The sequence below is a fragment of the Lissotriton vulgaris genome, chromosome 2_1 (genome assembly GCF_964263255.1).
Source record: "Lissotriton vulgaris chromosome 2_1, aLisVul1.2, whole genome shotgun sequence".
Taxonomy (NCBI): Eukaryota; Metazoa; Chordata; class Amphibia; order Caudata; family Salamandridae; genus Lissotriton; species Lissotriton vulgaris.
In genome coordinates, this window is record NC_141687.1 from 1,401,797,056 (window position 1) to 1,401,816,663 (window position 19,608).

Below are 19,608 nucleotides of genomic sequence, written 5' to 3' on the forward strand. Positions count from 1 at the left end.
CCACAGTGGAGTCTGGGAGCCTGTGCCTGGAAGAGAGGAGGAGAGGAGGAGAGGAGCAGAAGAGCACTGATGAGGCTGGCTGCAGGTAAGTTATTATTTAATTATTTTTGTTTTGTGTCCTCCTCTGCCCCCTGGTTCCCCCCTGGCACCACCACTTGTCCGCAACACTAGCTACTACTCCTTTCCCTTACACAATACAAAGTTCTGGAAACAACCTTTCCATTTGTCATCCTGTGTACACACTTACACTTACATTTTGATAGAGTAAATGTACAAGTGATTGTAAGATTGGAAATCTCTGCAAAAGCCAGGCTGCGACTTTGTGGGTGTATCCAAAATGTTTCCACGCTCTTTCACACTCCATTCCTCTCCCTTTCCACTCTTTCTTAATCTTATTCAATGGGACAGTCCTCCGTATGAATTTAGAATTGCCAAATTTTAGGTTGGGATGAGCTTATTGTGCTTATTTTTTTTACATATAGGGGGTAACGCTCAAAGGTAAATGTACATGTGAGTAAATACACACATGTACAATTACCCTTACACTTATAAATACCTTTACAACTTAAGCCTATACATCATTTACAAGTGTAAGGTTACCAAAAAGTATACAGTTTTGTGTCCTCACCACCTGAAACAGAGAGTGACGTTTGAAAAAAATTGAAATATGACTGTAAAGTTGCTTTTAGCAGTTGGGGGGACATCTCCACACATAAAAGACAGAAGGGGAGACCTCTGCACGTTGGTTTGTGAACAGCATTTTGTAGTAGGTTAATGGTACTATTGTAGTACTAGTAACATATTACAAGATGCAGTTTGTGAATAGGCCATGTAGAATGTTATGTTATGTTATCACTATGCATAAAGCGCAACAATTACCTGGAGGTGTCCTGCCGCTGAACCACTAGTTCTCTGAGAACATAAACAGGAGACCAGCTTTAGCGAATAAAAAAGCCAGGTTTTCAGTTCTTTCCGGAAGGTGAGTAGGTCCGGGGCCTTTCTCAAACTAGGGGGAAGCTCATTCCAAGCTTTAGCTGCACATACCATAAAGCTTCTCGTTCCCCATGTCGATTTTTTGATGAGAGGCACAGTCACCAGCTTGGCTCCTCCGGAGCGGAGGGTTCTTCCGGCTATATACCACTGCAATTTCCGTTTCAGGAAATCTGGGCCTATTCCGTAGAGTGCCTTGAGCACGGTACTAAGAGTTTGCAAAAACACTTGATTTTGACTGGCAGACAGTGCAGTTTTCTCAATTCCTTTGAGATGGTGGCATATTTGGGAGTACCCGTAATCATCCTTGCAGCTGCATTTTTTAGCAGTTGCAATTTGTTTGCAAAACGTACCTGTATATTTAAATGCAGGCTGTTGCAGTAGTCAAGTCTGGACATAATCCGAGCAGTGACTACAGTCCGCTGACAGATTGTGGGCAGGAAGGGCAGTATTTTCTTAATCATTAATTTGGTCCCCGAAGTTGAATTTTTTGTTGATAATGATTCCTAGGTTCTTCACCTTCCTGACAGGAGTAGGTAGTGTCCCCATGCCTCTGGCCACCACCTTGGGGTTCAAAGGTTAGGATCAGTACCAAACAGGATGACCTTGGTCTTGTCAGAATTCAATTTCAGGCAATTTTGTGACATCCAGCTCCCGATTGCTGCCACGCAATCATGGGACCTGTCCTCATTTCCTGTTGTCTGACCAGGCCATAAAGCCACCACAATTTGCATGTCGTCAGCGTACAAAGTCAGGCTGAAACCAAATGACCTGAACAGGGTAGCAAGTGAGAAGACATAAACATTAAAAAGAGTGGGGCTAAGGGAGGACCCCTGGGGTACTCCACATGGCAGTGAGAAAGGTTTGGAATTAAAATTACCCAGTGCCACGGTTTGAGATCTGTACAGCAAAAAAGATCTAAGGAGATCATAAGCTTTGCCCTGAAAACTGCACACTGACAGATGGTCCACCAGAACATCATGATGGACCGTATCAAAGGCTGCAGACAGGTCCAGCATAATCAGCGCTGCTTTTGCCTCCCTGTCCACAGCCTCCCTCATATCCTCCGTAGACCTTATCAGGGTGGGTTCTATGCTACGCCCTTCTCTGAACCCAAACTGAGTTGGGTCCAGAGCGTTGGTTCCAACTAGAAAGGTGCTGCGCTGTGCGATTTTGGTTTTCTCAACCAGTTTTGCAGGAAATGGGAGGTGAGATATGGGTCAGAAGTTATTAGGCTCCTTTGGGTCTAAGTTAGGTTTTTCAATAAGAGCAATATTGAGGTCAATTTTCAAGGACTAGTGAAGTGCCTGTTTAATTATTGAGACTGGGCAGGGGTCATAAGGGGAGCCTGATTGGGCGGAGAGGAGCAGCTTCTCAGTGTCTGTAGTGGACAATGGCACAAATTTATTGAAGACTGTTGGGGAATCTGAAATTGTCTGCCTTTCCTCCAACCGCACCCCTCCAATCTCCAGATTAGGGTGACTGAAGTTCAAAAAGATGGCTTCTGCTTTCTTCAAAAAGAACTTGGCAATATTGTCCCAAAGCTCCTGACTTGCCTCAACTTTTGTCATGGTGGGGGAGGCCAGACTTGAATGTAGAAAACACGTTATGTTTTCCATTATTGACCAGAACCAAGCCAGTTTCTCCTCTTCCTGAACATTTTTTAGATTAAAAACCTTTAATTGATTACAAGATTCCCAAGTTGTAGCCCTCCTTTTAGCAATAGGACTGTTCTGGAATTATTTTCTGGGGTGAAATGTAATAAATAGGAATGTCATCAATTATTTGCATCAATAACTGACATTTATTTCTTCATGATGGTCAAATTTTGTCTTTTTTCTCCTTCGCTCAAGTATTTTATTACTAGATCCTGCTCTAATCGAGCAGCAGCATTTCGAGGCAATATTGGACGAAGTGGTGATAGACCTCCTGAGAGAGCTTTCCATTGACACCATCCGCACCACACTAAAGGATTTTGTTGATTCTCACTTAATGAAGGTTGCAACATATGAAATAATAGATGAAATACTCCTGGAGACAGTCCATGCAATCTCACCAGGTATTGTAAGTACTCATTCTTTATCATTTAAATTTAGAGGTTGGGGTGGGTACCTGAGGCACCCCATTTAATGAAAAAGCAAAAATACATATTTTGGGAACCAGCATAGATTCGTAAGTGGAAGTGGATGGGGAATCTAGTGACTGCAAGACTCACTGGGTGGCAAGTTGAAGTACAGGGAGCATAGGGGATATCCCTTGTAAAGAAATAAAACAACTACAAATATTTTTGATCTTTCTAATCTCCATAATTCCAATTAATCAAAATGGATTCTTCATTATGGCATTCATCATTGATTAAGCTTACTTAGCCACATTGATCCTCTACTAATTTCCACAGTGTGTAATTACAAATGTTTTTTCTGTATAGACTGTTCTGAATATTGGGTAAATACACCCAGTCATACGTAAATAAGGAGTTGCAAGCTACCTAGGAGTTCCATGAACTTAGAGTCACAAAGCTGCTGGTGTGAAAGTTATTTTAGTGTGCTTAGTGACTAATGATATGATTTCTTCAATATTTTAATTCCTTTGTCTGTTTTTTTATGTTTCAAGTGAGTAGTGTGACTCTTTCTAGCGATTGTAGCATTTGCTTTCATTTTGTATTGTCTCTTCAGGTGATGATGTTGAATTGCTTCTTCCTTCTCACATTTCACACTGTAATAAATGCTGTAACTGCAACCCTGCCCTTAGTTACCATGCTTTTTTTCGGCCGGCGTCCTTTAAAAAAATAATTAATTATTATTTGGCCCAAATTTGATTTCCTGTCTTTAAATACCTTTTTGTGATGATCAGTAAGTGGAGCCCTACTGTTTAGGGCTCCTAATTAAGTTTGAGCTACGCAGCTTTAGCTGTCTTTTGGCTAAATGAACTGGTTCCAGTAACCAAAATACAATTAGGGGCATATTCACAAGGATTTATCTCCGAATTATCCCCACTTTAAAGCATCAAAAGTGGTTATAGAATTAACACCCCATTCACAAGCTGGTGCAAACTGCAGACATCGCCAGGATTCCTGCGATAACATCCCAAAACCTAACAGCACGGTGGACAACACCAACTAAAGCTAATGAGATGCAGAGCAGGCGTTCCCGTGCAGAAACACACGAAAAAACAGCAACACCACTTTCACAACGAACTGACAGATCCGCGAAGCGAACCAAAAACACGCAATAAGCCTCGTTAACCACAGGTATTGAACACCTGCCTCAAGCAGGTGTGAAGCCGGATGACTACCTGCAGTAGGCAACGGAGCCCCGCACACAGCCACACCCAAAGAATGAACAACGCCATAGAGCTACCCATCATGCAGCTCAGAGCCTCCGCCACTACCCCCTGGACCCGGACCCGCCCCCCTCCCCGGACCACCGCAGAGGCAGCGCAGAGTAAGACAGCGGACCTACCAAAAACGCACCACTCTCACAGACCCAACACCCAAGGAAGTCATTGCCCACTACAGTCTCAATAGGACAAACATTCACCACATCCTGACCCACATTGCCCTCAGGCTGATGATCCCAACACAGCGGAGAACCAACATCCCTCCGCAGACAAAGCTGCTGGCTGTTCTGTACCTGTTGGCCTCTGGTACCTTCCAACCAACAACTGCTAGAGTTGGATGGGTCTCAAAGCCAGCACTATCAAAGTCCATCACACATGTCCTGGATGCCATCCTCAGCTTCATACCCCAATACCTTCACTTCCCCAACACTGCCCAGGAACAGCTGGAGACAAAGCAAGGCTTCTAAGCCATAGCTGGATTAGGGCCATGTTGGGGGCAGTCGACTGCGCACATGTCCCACTTGTGTCCCCTGCGGATACTGCACACCACTACCGCAACAGAAAGCACGCGCATTCCATCAATGTGCAGGCAATAGTGGACCACTGGGGACTCTTCACCAATGTCGTCGTCAACTACCCAGGCAGTGTGCATGATTCCTTCATCTTCCAACAGCCCATCATCAACCAGCGCTTCCAGGATGGCACATATGGGATGGGACTGCTCGTTGGTAAGTACCAAGTCAACACACCACACATCCCAATGCCTCCACAGAACAATGCACAACTGTAGGGATGCACACGTAACCAAACCATATTCAACATGTCAAACTACACGTACACCTACCAGACACGACCACAACACTCCAGGGTCATCCTGGCCTACCCCTGCACCCTATACAGACTGGTAGTAGCCAGCAACAGCTCATCTCTGCGGGATGGAGAACACTCACCCCACACACAGCCAGCACATGCGTTACTGGATTGGTGGACCTGCCATCACATTCTGCCGAACCAAGTATTGACTCTTTTCTCTCTGCAGTGTCACAGGTGATCAAGCATATGCACTCTCCCCTGGATGATGACACCCCTCCGAGATCCCAAAACAACCACCCAAAGGCAGTATAATGAAGCCCACATATGCACCAGGGGCATCGTGAAACACACATTTGGCGTGTTGAAGTCATGTTTAAGGTGCCTGGATGGCACAGGTGGGAAGCTCCTGTACAACCCGGACATCGTGTCCAAGCTGATCGTTGCATGTTGTGTGTTGCACAACATCTGTGCTCGCACCAGGGTCCCATGGATCCCAGTTCCAGAGGTTACGGCCAATAATGGTGGTGATGGGGCAGGTGGCCCACATCCCACTGCTGCAGTGGCAGAATGGCCCGTAGGAATACCATCATAGACACTTACTTCTCATGAGCACGTCACATTGTGACCATTCATGGTAAACATGTGCCAGTAGAAAATGTCCAAATGCACTGCATGTGTGAATAAACATTTTTGCAGGTCTCAGCTTGTACTTGTACATTTTGATGTTACGTTTCCCTGCATTTCAGATGTGATTTGGCAGGTTGTACACATTTGCTGAACTAGTTGTGTCCTGTGTTCAAATGTGGTGGGGGTGCTGTTTGACCCGGGATGTTGTCACTGCAGGGGTGCACTCCTGATTGTGTGCGTATGTTGCACAGTGGGTGTGTCGCTCCTGCAGCTCTGCTCTGTCTGGCACTGGTCTCTTTCGTGCGGTGTGCCTGACGGTTCTGTTCTTCCACGATGCTTGGATGTTGTGGTGTACATGTTGTCCTCTGCAGTTGACCAGGGTGCATTCGTCGTACTCCGTTGTTGATGATTTTTGTTCAGTGGCATACTTGGTGTGCTGGTCTTGTACTATTTTCCCGCATTGCGCGTGAGTATTGCTGCCCTCGCGGTGGTTGTCACTGTTTTCCTATCGCGCTTGTGACCATCGTGTTTTTATCTCTGTCGCGATGGTTGTTTCGCGAACATTGTCCGCGGTGTTGGTAAACTATTGCATGCTACCGCTGTGTTGTGAATTCCATGTTGTCACAGGGTTATTTTCAGGCGATGGGCTGCGATGCTGAAAGTTGCGTTACGCTACTCTTGCGGTAGTTATCACACGTTCTTGTGAATATATCCCTTAGAATTGGAGTTGGGTCAGCCCCTTCCTCGTGAATGATTTGCTGTATTGTATATCCCAGTTGTCCGTGCTTGGTTCAGTGGCTTTTCCCCATATTCTTGTCTTTGTTCCACCCAGAAGCATTTTGGTCACACACTGTTATGTCAGAATGAGATGTATACTCGCACTGCTGACATCAGAGAATTACCTTCCTTTTGCTTGCTTCTGTACCATTTCACTTTAAGCCATCATTGGAGTGCCTGTCTGCGCTCTCCTGCTTCTCTCTTTCTCCCCAGTGTACCACACTGTGATGCTCTAGTCTAGGCAGACCTCATTGTTTCTCCTATGGTTCCAACTCCCCTTTTCCTCGTTCTTAGACGCTAGTCTCGCTCTCGACCGCTTACCCCTTATCTCCCACTGATCTCTGCCACTGTTCTTCTTTCCCACCGGTCTTTTCCCTTTCTTTACGAATAAACAGCACAAGGAGTAATATCTGGGGAGAGTTGGCAGGAGAATGTAAGTGCCCTGGGGAGAGACTAAGGGCTTATTTACATGCCCCTTGTGCTGCTGGTACCTCACTTTCCCCCATATTAAAAGTGACGCACTGGCGGCTCAAGGGACTTGTAAATAAGCCCCTAAATGCATGCAGGAAGCATTGCACATTTAGATAAAAACTGTAAGGTATTTAGTAGTGTATATATTTGGAGGCATTACAAGATGGTTCTCTCTTGCATGGTTCAGTTTGTTAACCACTATTGGGATTTAGGTAAGAAGAAACAAGAATCTATGGGATATTCCATCTTAATGACTGCAAAATATTGTGACACTAGAGTGTCATGTCAAAAATATCAATTACAAAAATATTGAGATGTAAACACACCATTCCACAGATAAGTATCGATTTACTCATCTGCACACACAGCTCCCTTTATGAAATATATATCTACAAGGTATGTAAATGTGGAGTTAAGATTAGAGAATCTATACTTATGTATATGCACTTACCCTCTTGATATTTTGTCCTCAATATTTTTGCCACAGTATTCTGGTTCCACAATATTTTTCCTGTCGATATTTCGACATACACCCATCACAGGATTATCCCATTTTCGGAGAAGGCTCCCATCGGGGAACCTCCAACAGTAGAAAACTAATCGTGTTTAATGATCTGAACTCTTTTATTTCCTTTTCTCTTCTTGTTCCTCATACGGTTCCCTTACCCTTTCGTGACCCCTTCTGCCACTTTCCGTTTCAATAAATGTATTTGATTGTTTCTGTGTAGTTTCTGTTTAATCTATTTTACCTACTTCATTGTTCACCAGTACTCGACGTCTTTAAGAAGACCAGCATTTAATCTGTTTACGCTATTTTGCTTAGATCCAGGAAGCATGCCAGGAATATGAATACGAAGAAATACTTCATACTATTGTTTCTGATACCACTGAGGAGGAGGTGAAGTCTCTGGTCTACTCAGTCATAGGTGAATGCGATGTTGAATTGTTACAGCAACAGCAAAACCAGGTAATTTGGCATGCGTTATTAAGAAATAAAGTGGATAAAATGAGTCATTGCTAAAACGTAGGGGCATATTACCTAGAAATAGCGATATTTATCGCTAAGCAGGGTTAGCGGGAATAATTTTTTCGCCGCGCTAAGTCGATTTTTATCGCTGAGATACCTTGCTATCATCAAGGTTTATCTCAGAAACGATAAAAATCATTCGAAATGCGTGAATATCGCTGGAAATACCGCGATATTCACACATTATCGTGACAATGCTCTTAGCCATGTTATCCACCTTCCATTGGATAACATGGCTAAGAACTGCTCTGGGCAGGTGTTAGCTTTTGGAGATATTCATGCTTAGCGTGAATATTTCCAAAACTACGCCTTTGTAGGTAATAGGAGATAGCGATGTTAGCGACTGTTTTCAGTCGCTAACATCTTGGCACGCCCGCTTTGTATGTCATTAGCGATAAATATCGCTGACATGCAAAGCGGGCCCCAAGATGCTCGCTATCGCCTATTAGCTGTCGCTAACTGGTGTTAGCGACAGCTTGGTAATAGGGCGATCAAATTATCGCCGCTTTAGCAGGAAAAAGTCCAACTAAAGCGGCTATAAGGGCCCTTGTTAATATGCCCCGTAGTTCAGTACAAGGATTATATAGCTTTCGAATTTACTTTTTTTGAAGACGATGTAACGTTGACATTACCTGTTATTTGCTCACAATTTGTCTCAAAAAGCAATCTTTTCTAAAATGTTGGGGCATAGTCACAAAAAAATGCTGGAGTGCAGAGCTGCGCTAAATTTGGCAGAGTCTTGCCATTTTGAGAATGCAGGGATGTGCCGTATTTACAAGAATACGATGCACCCTTGTGATTTTTTTTCCCCAAGCGCTGTTGCAAAAAAAGCTGCCTACTCCCAGTGCATGTACCCTGCCACCATGTGGCAAAGGTGCCTGCACTGCAGGGACAATTGTTTATGTGCAGGAAGAGACACCTTCCTGCACATAAATAATCAATAATGGTGATTTGCTCTTTCTATGTGTGCTGCCGAAAGCAGCACACACAGAAAGAGCAAAAAACGAGGAGAAATTAATAATAAGAATTAAGTATCGCCATTTTAACACCCGGTATTCCATGGCATTCATTTTGGCACTGCCTCAGCCTTGTAAATCTGGGGCAATGTCAAAAACAATGGGTGTTGTGTTGGAACACCCAGAGCAACAGGAGACTGCAGCGGAATTGGGTATATTTACAAGGTGGCCTTAAGCCATGCAAAGTGGCTTAGTGCAACCTTGTAAATATGGAAAATGGCGCTATGCCACCAGAGCATCAAAAAACATAATGCTCCGGTGCGATAGGGGCTTGGAAATTTGCCTGATTGTTTCAAGAAAGATGTTATGTAACGACGGTGAGAAGAAATGTCGCCTTGGCCAGTTTTCAGTGTCTTGCTTGTAAGAGGTTGCACACACTACAAATATATCTCTCAGGTATTTGAAACGTTAATTAGATAAGGACCAAGGGACATATTAACAAGGGCAATATCGCCGCTTTAGCAGCACTATTTGCCACTAAAGGAGCGATATTGTTATCGCCCTACCAGCAAGCTGTCGCTAACAGCAGTTAGCGACAGCTTCTAGGCGATAGTGACTGGTTTGGGGCCCTCTTTGCATGTCAGCGATATTTATTGCTAATGATATGCAAAGTGGGCATACCCAAACTGTTAGCGACTGAAAACAGTTGCTAACATATCTATGCCCATTAGCACACAGGCTTAGCGATAAAAAAAGTTGCGCTAAGCGCTATTATCGCTAGAATCTAATGCCTACTAATATGATGACTTTCCTGTGTATTCAATGGGAGGTGGATTGTGAGGTTAAGCCCCCATTGGCGTTAATGCGTGAATACCGCTGGATTTTCAGCGATATTCACGCATTTCGCCACTATCGCTGGATATTTTAGCACAATGAAGAAAAACTTTGCTAATAGCATGTTTTCTTCGCTAACATATCCAGCGATAGGCTGCGATAAAAAAAAACACGCTAAGAGCGTTTTGCGATAAATATCGCTATTCCTTGCTAATATGCCCCTGGTTTTTTATTTGTGTCATTTGTTTTATTCGTTCATGGATTGTTTGGCGTTGAGGTAGTGGTCTGATGCCTTGTTAAATGTTTACACTTACACCTTAAAAGAATTCCTTTAATTGTTTCAAAAATAAGTTGAATTAAATTGAATAAATGTCTTTAAAGAGAAGCAAATACAATAATGTCAAGGTCCTGATATTTACATGGCTCATTTCTCCATTGCTGAGCAGGATAGCTTCAGGACAGCACCCACGCATAAAGTTCTAGCATAGAGAAAAAGAAAATATAATTTACACAAAAACTACCTTGCAACTATAAAACAAAAGAGAAGCAATGATTGGAGAGCAACAGCAAACAAACATTTGCACAGCCAATACGGCATGCCCTATTGACACTGGCAAATGTTTTTAGAGATACTGTACAGTTTCCTGAATGTTTTGCATAATGTCTACAGAATAATATTAAAAAATAAAATAAAATAAAACAAGCCTCTGATGTCTCTGTCAGCCTGAGATGGGCTGCTAAATAAAAAGGTAAAAAAAACACGTAGAAGCATTTTTTTAAAAACTTGGTGGCTGACTAAACATAGGGGGCGAAAGCATCAGAAATGGGTAGAAGGAACACAGAAACAGAGGGGCACAGTTGAGTGAAGCAACATGGGGGCATTGCAGAGTGGAAGCAACATGAAGTACGTCGGTGAGGGGAGCTTCAAGGACGGTGCTGGGGCGGAGGAAGGCAAACAGGCGAGAGTTCAACATGAAATGTGTGGGAAGAAAAGCAAACGGGTAACAGAGACAGCATTGTGGAGCTGGGTGGGCAGAAGTACCCCGGCGAGAAAGCAATTTGGGGTGAAGTGGAAGAACACGAGGTGAGTGCATCATGTAGGAAGCTGGAGAGAAGCACAAAGGTGAAAGAGAGAAAAACAGAGCACAGAGTTGTGAGGGAGAAAGACAGTAGCGGGAAAATTGGAAAACACATCTAGCCTCATGGAGTGCGTCGGAAAAAGTCATTTGCTAGAAGTTAGCAGTGGAAGAACACAAGTAAATTGGTTATGCTCCAAGGGAGGGAAAGTGACAAGGTGTACAAGGCAAGCCATCTAATAAGAAGCAGGAAAATGAGAGTGACAGTAAAGCCAACCATGGTAAGCAATGAGGGGTGTAAGTCATTTCACATACATTTTACATACATTTTATGTATGTGGTAAGCCCGCAGTTCATCTTTTGCAGCGTTGTCTGGTATGCTAGACCTAACAATGGACTCCCAATTGCAGGATTCAACCTCCTCTTTCTTTGCTCAACCTGTGATTTTATTGCTAATGCCATTCGTTGTGTTACTTGTGGTACTGTTTAGTGGGTCAATACCATAACTGAAGCAAAAGCAGTAAAGTAAACAGTCATCTAGTGAATGATGTCACAAGAGGTCTCAAAACCCAAGCAGACATCTGTGAACAAGGGCACATCCTGGAATGCTCATTGGTGATCATTATCAGCAATGCAGAACTGGGTAAAAAACTATGGGGCATATTACCAAGCAATAGCGATAATTATCGCTATTGCTTGGTTAGCGTGAACAAATTATCGCAGAGCTGCGGCGATTTTTATCGCAGATAAACCTTGGTATTACCAAGGTTTATCGCAAATGCGATAAAAATCGTCCGAAATGCATGAATATCGCGGAAAAGTCAGTGATATTCATGCATTAGCAAGCTAATGCTCTTAGCTATGTTATCCACCTCCCATTGGATAACATGGCTAAGAACTGCTCAGGGCAGGTGTTAGCTTTTGGAGATATTCGCGCTTAGCGCGAATATCTCCAAAAGTTGGTAATAGGAGATAGCGATGTTAGCGACTGTTTTCAGTCGCTAACATCTTGGCACGCCCACTTTGCATGTCATTAGTGATAAATATCACTGACATGCAAACTGGGGCCCAAGATGGTCGCTATCTCCTACTAGCTGTCGCTAACTGGTTTTAGCGACAGCTAGGTAATAGGGAGATAATTTTATCTCCGCTTCTTGGCTTTTAAAGCCAAAAAAGCGGAGATAAACCCCCTTGATAATATGCCCCTGAGTTTTTCTACACTGCATGACATCTTTAAGATTCCATATCATCTTAGGTATTGCACCTTCCATGTTTTGCCATGTTTATTGCAGCTTTAAAAGCAACTGTGCTGAATACTTTCAATACGTAATGCCTTCTCATGGGTTTTAATAACTGTGTTAATAATCTTTAAAAGTGACGTACGGGCGGCGCAAGGGGTTTGTAAATAAGCCCCGATATGTTTACAAGAGGAGATAGTAACATTTTAACCACTTATGTTTTAGAAAAAAACAGCAAATTCATAATTTTCAGTTATTTCAAAAAGCGTATACTTGGCCACAAAATTTGCTCAAAACATCTGGGACCATGTCACATGAAGTGCCCTAGGGGTGCAACAGGTGCATGTGGCAGTTTTCTGTGCCTGTGCGCCACGTGGTATTACAGACGGGTTACAGATGCTTGCATCAGCCCCTTCTGTAATCCACATTGCTGAAAATGATCAAAAGGGGGTGTTGCCTCATTTGGATGAGTTTGCAACCCCATGCAAAGGAGGGAACACATTGTCCTGTTACAGATGTAGGTGCAGAGGCAAAGAAGCTGTCAGTGCACTCACAAGGCTACCACAAGCAAGGTTCGAACGAGGGTCCAGTAGACCATGCAGGTGTGAGCAGTTACTCATTGCACCCACCACCAGTGGATCTCTACTCCACTATTAAATGAAGGACTCATTGCTGCCTGCACATTCAATGGCAGATTTGCAGCTTCAAATAGTTGGCCTTTCACCAATGCATCAGCCCCAGGGCAGATACCTATGTCCGGCTGCCATGGGGAGCCCAATCTTTGTGACAGGACACAGTAACTTGATCTGCTCCTTGTGCACTCACTTAAATGTGCTCCCTGTCAGTAATACGGGGCACAGCAGCTTTTGTCCTTCCATTGCTGAACTATATTACACATGCACTTTTAAATTGAATTTGATACTGTCCAAATTCTGCAAGATTTTGACTAATGTGGGCCCATTACTGAGAAGCACACTCAGTGCACAAAATATGTGCTGCTGATTGCCAGTTCAACACAACATTATTTCTGTGGAGGCAGTTTCCATACAAATTAGGAATTTCCACTGCCCTCAGCACATTCCTCATTGTGGACTATGTGATATCTGCCTTTTGGGACCACAACATGAAGAATGGCTTTCATCGATAGGGTCTTACAAAAACCTTCCCTGCAGCCATTTCCTTAAGGAGTGCTTCAATCACAGGCCGCACCAACTCCAAATTCATCGATCAGGAGTGCAACTCCCCAGGCCTTATACAGTGGGCGTAATATTCTTGTGAATGTTGGTTCGGTCTCTGGTAAAGCTGTAGCCTCTTCAGGGATAAAATATACCACTATGCAATATGTGCCAGCACGCCTGCTAGAGGTACTGCTTCATATTATGGTGCATATCATATGAATGTGATGGACCCAGTGAATTAAATAATAGGTTCTATAATTTCCCATTTCGTTTTTATTTATTATGTCAGATTTCTAGAAAGCTTCCATTTCATGCCTTGCTTTCTATTATTAGATTTCACCTGCACAGCACTTGCGCTGTGCTTGAGAAAACTATTGTCTTTAATATAAACTTAGAAGGGACTTACATCCTGCCTCCTCTCTTTCCTGGCTTCTAATTGGTTCCAGTGTGTGACACTTACCTTTCCTTCATTTCCATTGGCTGTAGCATATTTTCCTGCATTTACCAATGCTTGTTCCTCATTTGCTTCTCTTATGAGTTTCCCGCCACCGAAATACTGTTAACATCCAGTTGGTGGAACTATATTTTCATATAGTTTTGCCTTTCACTATTGCAGCATATTTATATAACAATTTATCACCCGGAGAGATTAACACCCTGATTTTGGTTGGAAAGCCTCCGACCTGCGTTCAAAGGCTTTCCGACCAACATCTTTGGTTTCGATTCTCACCGTCGTATTACAAATACGGCGGTCAGAATTGAAATTGGCCGGTCATTCCAGCTGACTTCTGGCGGAGAGCCCGTCGGCCAGTCGGAACTGGCTCGTAATCCGTTAAGGAGGACGTTTCTGCAACGGGGTTACAATGTCGGTTTCCCACAGGCTTTTCATGTTGTGCTTCCCGGCAGGAAACGCCTGTCAGAAAGCGACTTTGGGGGCCCCAGCAGGGCCCCTTGCAACAGTGGCCTCCAGTTGGGGGCATCTATGGTGCCCCCTGTCAATCCCCTGTCAATCCCTTCTCCATTAGAGAAATAGGAGTGCGCGAGCGCACCATGTGCAGTCGCATCCTAATACTGCGGTCAGGGCCACCGACTAGTGGTCGGTCGGTCACGATTCATTGTAATGCGGTCCTAAGTGATTTGCAAAGAATCACAGGATGTTGCGCCGCACAGCCGAGACTCAAACCGGGATCCCCAGCTCTCGAGTCAGCAGCTCTAGCCGCTGCACCACATCCTCCCTTCTCCCGTGTTATCTGTCAGGGAGCTCTTTCCTTCTCCCGTACGATGATTGATGAAAACAACTCTTTATTCATTACATAGGCGAAACTGATGCATAGCCAATGCTTGTTTTACTATTGGTTTTCTATAACAATCATGGCTTTTTTTCACATAGTCTCGCATCGTGCCATGGACTTTCTAATGTACTGAGTTGTCGTTTTCCTGTATGAATCAATTCTTCTAGGTTGCCGTGTACGCAGGCAGACAACTAATCGAAACATTTTTTCTGGAGCACCTCATTGACATGATTAGAGGTCATGGACCAGTGTTATTCGGAAAGGATCCAGCTGTCACGCTTTTAGAAGGTAAGATTTGCACAGAAAAATTTAAATTCTGCAAATTCTTTGCTGTTCATACCTGTGAAAAATTTATAGCAGACAATTATTTTAAGGAGAACTTGGGTAAAAACATTTCTTTAAACTATTTCAACGTAATTCAATATTTAGTTTTGTAAAAACAGAGTTGCAGTGCTAATAAATACCTTTATTTTCCAACACTATCTTTTATTCTTTAGATTTTCTGCTCAAGCCAAAAATGGAATCATGATATTATTTTAACTAAAATTTCTGAAGAAGGTAGTTATAGTTTTTCTTTAGACTGCTGTAACACTGCAATAAAAAGTTTGGTGACAAACTTTGAGCATAGTTTCCTGGAATACCAAAGTTTTATGCTAAATTTTGGCATTATTATACTGATTTCCTAACAAATTTCGTGTGGATTTTCGCCTAAAATCCCCTGATCACATTTAGATTCAGAGTAATTAAGGAGCATGGGCAATTAAAAAAAACTATTGTATTGCAATTTTTCGAAAACATGTCGAAAATGTTTCCAACACATTCAAGAAGCACAACAGAAGCCTATAAGTGCAAATGTGTGCACATATATATATAAATATGTATATCCAATGAAAAAAGATGTTTTTTTTTACTTTGTTTTATACGGTTTATTTAAGTCAGCTGGCAAGCTTTAATATCAATAGATTGAAATAGAAAGAAAAACAAATTTCTTCGAGAAAATGAGATTAAAATGGCAGGTTTATTTCCCACCTCGAAAGCACTGGATTAACTTGTGAACTTTTCATCGATAAGACCACGCTTTCTTGCAAATGCCTCATCAGCAGAACAATTGATTGCCCCCTGAACCGCAGTTTTCAGTACTAATAAGTTGGTTGTGATGTGTAATCAATTCATCAAGTCCCACTAAGTGACACCAAAACAGCCTTTTAGATTTGATCCTTGGTGTCTGTAAACCTACATTCAAAAATGTCAGATTAGATCCCAAGCTTAGTTTTTTCTTAACCACTTGGCATTCTCGGGTGCACAATACTCATGGTGTACTTAAACCTCATAATTATGTCTTTAGCCTTAAATGCAGCAAGGCACTTAATTAAGGCAGTGCTGGCCGGCACACATAGGGGGCCGCCGGGCAGGGGGGAGAGGAGGAAGGGGAATCCTATAAATAACCCAAAAAAACCATTACCTTATCGCCGCATACTGCATCCCTGCTCAGTCTCTCCTCCGTCGGACTCAGGCCGAACAGCAAACAAAAAAGCACACCCAGGCTCCCCTGACCAGTCACAACCTGCAATGCAGCGTTGTGATTGGTCTGAGCGCTGTGATTCGGCGCTCAGACAGAGACTGGGGGCCTGGGCATAGTCTCCACGCAGGCTGTAATGCAGCCAGCGTGGAGAACATGCAAAGTGCGCATGACTGTTTGGCTGGCCCCAGAGGGCCAGCCAAGCATTCATGAGCACTTGGAGTGGACAAACCATTTCTTCCCTTCCCTACTCTGAGAGCAGAGCAGCCCCGCCCGCAAAGCTGCTGGAAAAATTAAAAGATAACAACAACAAGTTATTATCCTGTTATTTTTCCTTTGCACACTGCTTAAAGCAGTGGGTAACCCTCCTATGCCTTAAAGGAGGAGCCGCCACTAAATAAAGGGAAATAGGACTTTCCATTGATGCTGGTACAAGACTTGAAATGGTAATAAAGACTTTAAAAAAGCATTTCATGTTAAAATATGACATTATTTGTACTTCATAAGCTTAACGTTTAGGTGGGCTAAATAGTTTTATGGTGACATTTGACACTATGACACAATCATAGACGGTGTTTACTGAAATAGATTTGGTTGTACATATTATCTTGCAGGTTGCTTAGTGGATATCCTTCTCCATCAGTGCTTAAGTATTCAGAAGCATCAAGAAGCCACATTAGAAAATGTTCCCATTGCGCACTTTCATGAAAAAATCTTTGAGGAGTCGGTAAGTACTTTTTTCCCTTAAATTTCCATTTTAGGAATAATTGGTTAATTATGACAAAACTAGTCATTATCGAAAATTATATCACTGCCAGATACTTAGATTATCTTTGACAATCATTATTATTATTTTTAAAAGGGCCTGTTGTTATACCCGCCCCCAGAATTACAATATTGAGGGCAACTATAACTATGGTAACTCTGGAGGGGTGGAGTGACTGGGGCTATAAGTTGGACTCTTTACTTTCCCATAGAAAGGAGGAAAACCAGGACATTTGTAAATCTAATATTATTTTCTGGGAAATCCTCATTTTTCATCAGAGTCTCATCTGAGATTATTTTGCTTTCACAGCTGAAATTGCAAGATGAAACAAAGCAAATCCACAATTTTTCTATGGATCTCATAATTCTGATGGGACAGTTAATTGCCATTATTGGCTCCTTAACCCCTTCGAAGCTAATGACGAGCTGGGCTCGTCATGGCGCTTACCTGCTGTGCGCGGATGACAAGGCCAGCTCGTCATGAAACACTGGCATCCTGCATATCTCAGCACAGGACGGGAAAACGCCTAGCAGCCATGTGGTTAAGAAATAAAATACACCTTGTAATTAGGCTGTGACTTTAACAATCAATTGCATACTGCTAAAGTTGTATTGCTTCGGTTTACTTTTTTTCAATATTTCCTGACCTCATGTAAAGCAATAGTGATTCCTACTCAACTATCCTGATAAGTGCTTGTATTGCTTGAACATCTTTGTCATATTGTAGGTGGCAAACACATATTCTGTGGATGGTATCTTCAGTTCGTTCTGTCATACTTCCTGCATAGTATATGATGCAAACATTGGTGGTGGGGCAATGCTTCACAGGATACTAACTGATGGGGTGAACTGTTTTATGACACAGCCCACCTCTCTCATGCTGCCCTATTCTGCATGTGAGTTATGCAAGTCAACCTATGGGGCAATCCATTTTGATTTACCCACCAACTTTTTCATTCACTGTCCTACTTATCCACAATTTGCTGTCCTTGGACTGCTTTCTTGTCTGGCTGCTTGGAACACCAGAGGATCTTGATTTTAAATAGTTCTGTTTTGGGCCATCAAATCAACCCACCTTTACCCTGTACTCTGTGTATCATAATCATACTGCCATTCTCTGTCTCCTTCTACTTCTTTTTTTTACAATTCAGAGACTCTCCAAAATGGAATTAGTGGTTTCTTTTTCCTTACATAGGAATGACATATCTCATGCCCCACCCTCCTCAGCATTGAAACCCAATCCTCCTGGGAATTGCATGGACTCCTTCACCCCACTTCCTTTGGAGTTCTTAAAATTGCCATTCTTCTCGGCATTCTCGTTGAGAATTTCAAGGCAGGGGTTTCCACAGTGTTTAGACACAGAAATGAATGTATTTTTTTTACTGCACCCCAGTATACAGAAAGGCACCTTGAATAGCTTTTATTGCAATTAGAGAGGATGTGTTTTCTGCATTTTAACCGCCCCCTGTTGGACCTGGCCTTCTCGTAGGGACCCAGTCAAGAGAAAAATCCCCTTTTGCAAACTCAATCACATAACTCTCACACATATATCAATAAACAATATCACCAAAACATAAATAAAAATAAAAATGAGTTCTTACTAAACTAAGTGTGGGCCAAGTTGTCCTTCAACAGTTTATCATAAATTCATTAAAAAACATAGTATAGGTAATGTCAATTTGTAAAACAGTAAATTGTTGTGTCTTGTTAAAAACGAACCTCAATCAATCAATCAATCAATCAAGAGTATTTGTAAAGCGCGCTACTCACCCGCTAGGGTCTCAAGGCGCTGGGGGGGGGGGGGGGGGGGGAGGTTGCTACTGCTCGAAAAGCCAGGTCTTGTGTTGCTTCCTGAAGGAGAGATAGTCCTGGGTGAGTCGTAGGTGGGTGGGGAGGGTGTTCCAGGTCTTGGCCACCAGGTAGGTGAAGGATCTTCCTCCGGTGGTGGTTCTGCGGATCCGTGGGACGGTGGCGAGGGCGAGGCTGGCGGAGCAGAGCTGGCGGGTTGGCGTGTAGAACGTGAGGCGGTTGTTGAGATATTCGGGGACAAGTCGTGGAGAGCCTTGTGTGCGTGGGTGAGGAGTCTGAACGTTATCCTTTTGCTGACGGGGAGCCAGTGCAGGTCCCTCAGGTGGGCGGAGATGTGGCTGTGTCGGGGGATGTCCAAGACGAGTCGTGCTGAGGCGTTCTGGATTCGCTGGAGTCTTTTCTGTAGTTTGGCGGTGGTCCCAGCGTAGAGGGCGTTCCCGTAGTCCAGACGGATGGTGACGAGGGCCTGGGTGACCTTTTTCATGGTTCCAGTGGGGATCCAGCGGAAGATCTTACGGAGCATGCAGAGAGTGTTGAAGCAGGAGGAGGTAACAGTGTTAACTTGTTTGGCCATTGTGAGGGAGGAGTCAAGGATGAAGCCCAGGTTGCGTGCGTGGTGCGTGGGCTTGGGTGGGGGGCCCAGAGCAGGTGGCCACCAGGAGTCGTCCCAGGCGGAGATGGATGGGCCTAGGATGAGGACTTCCGTCTTGTCTGAGTTCAGTTTCAGGCGGCTGAGCTTCATCCAGTCTGCAATGTCTTTCATTCCGTCCTGGAAGCTGGCTCTGGCGGAGGTGAGGTCGTTGGTGAGGGAGAGGATCAGTTGGGTATTGTCGGTGTAGGAGATGATGTTGAGGTTGTGCTTGCGTGCGATGGCTGTGAGGGGGCTCATGTAGACGT

At 43.6% G+C, this 19,608-nt stretch overlaps 1 protein-coding gene across 1 annotated transcript in view; it reads left to right on the forward strand.

Annotated features, from left to right (window-relative positions):
* The window catches only part of LOC147732656 (uncharacterized), a 208,838-nt gene that overhangs the window by 176,088 nt on the left and 13,142 nt on the right, over positions 1-19,608 (forward strand). Inside the window, exons 8-11 of the mRNA XM_086958840.1 lie at positions 2,844-3,054; positions 7,841-7,984; positions 14,786-14,906; positions 16,752-16,864. Coding sequence (XP_086814966.1) covers positions 2,844-3,054; positions 7,841-7,984; positions 14,786-14,906; positions 16,752-16,864 — 589 coding nt within the window. The remainder of the gene's footprint in view (positions 1-2,843; positions 3,055-7,840; positions 7,985-14,785; positions 14,907-16,751; positions 16,865-19,608) is intronic.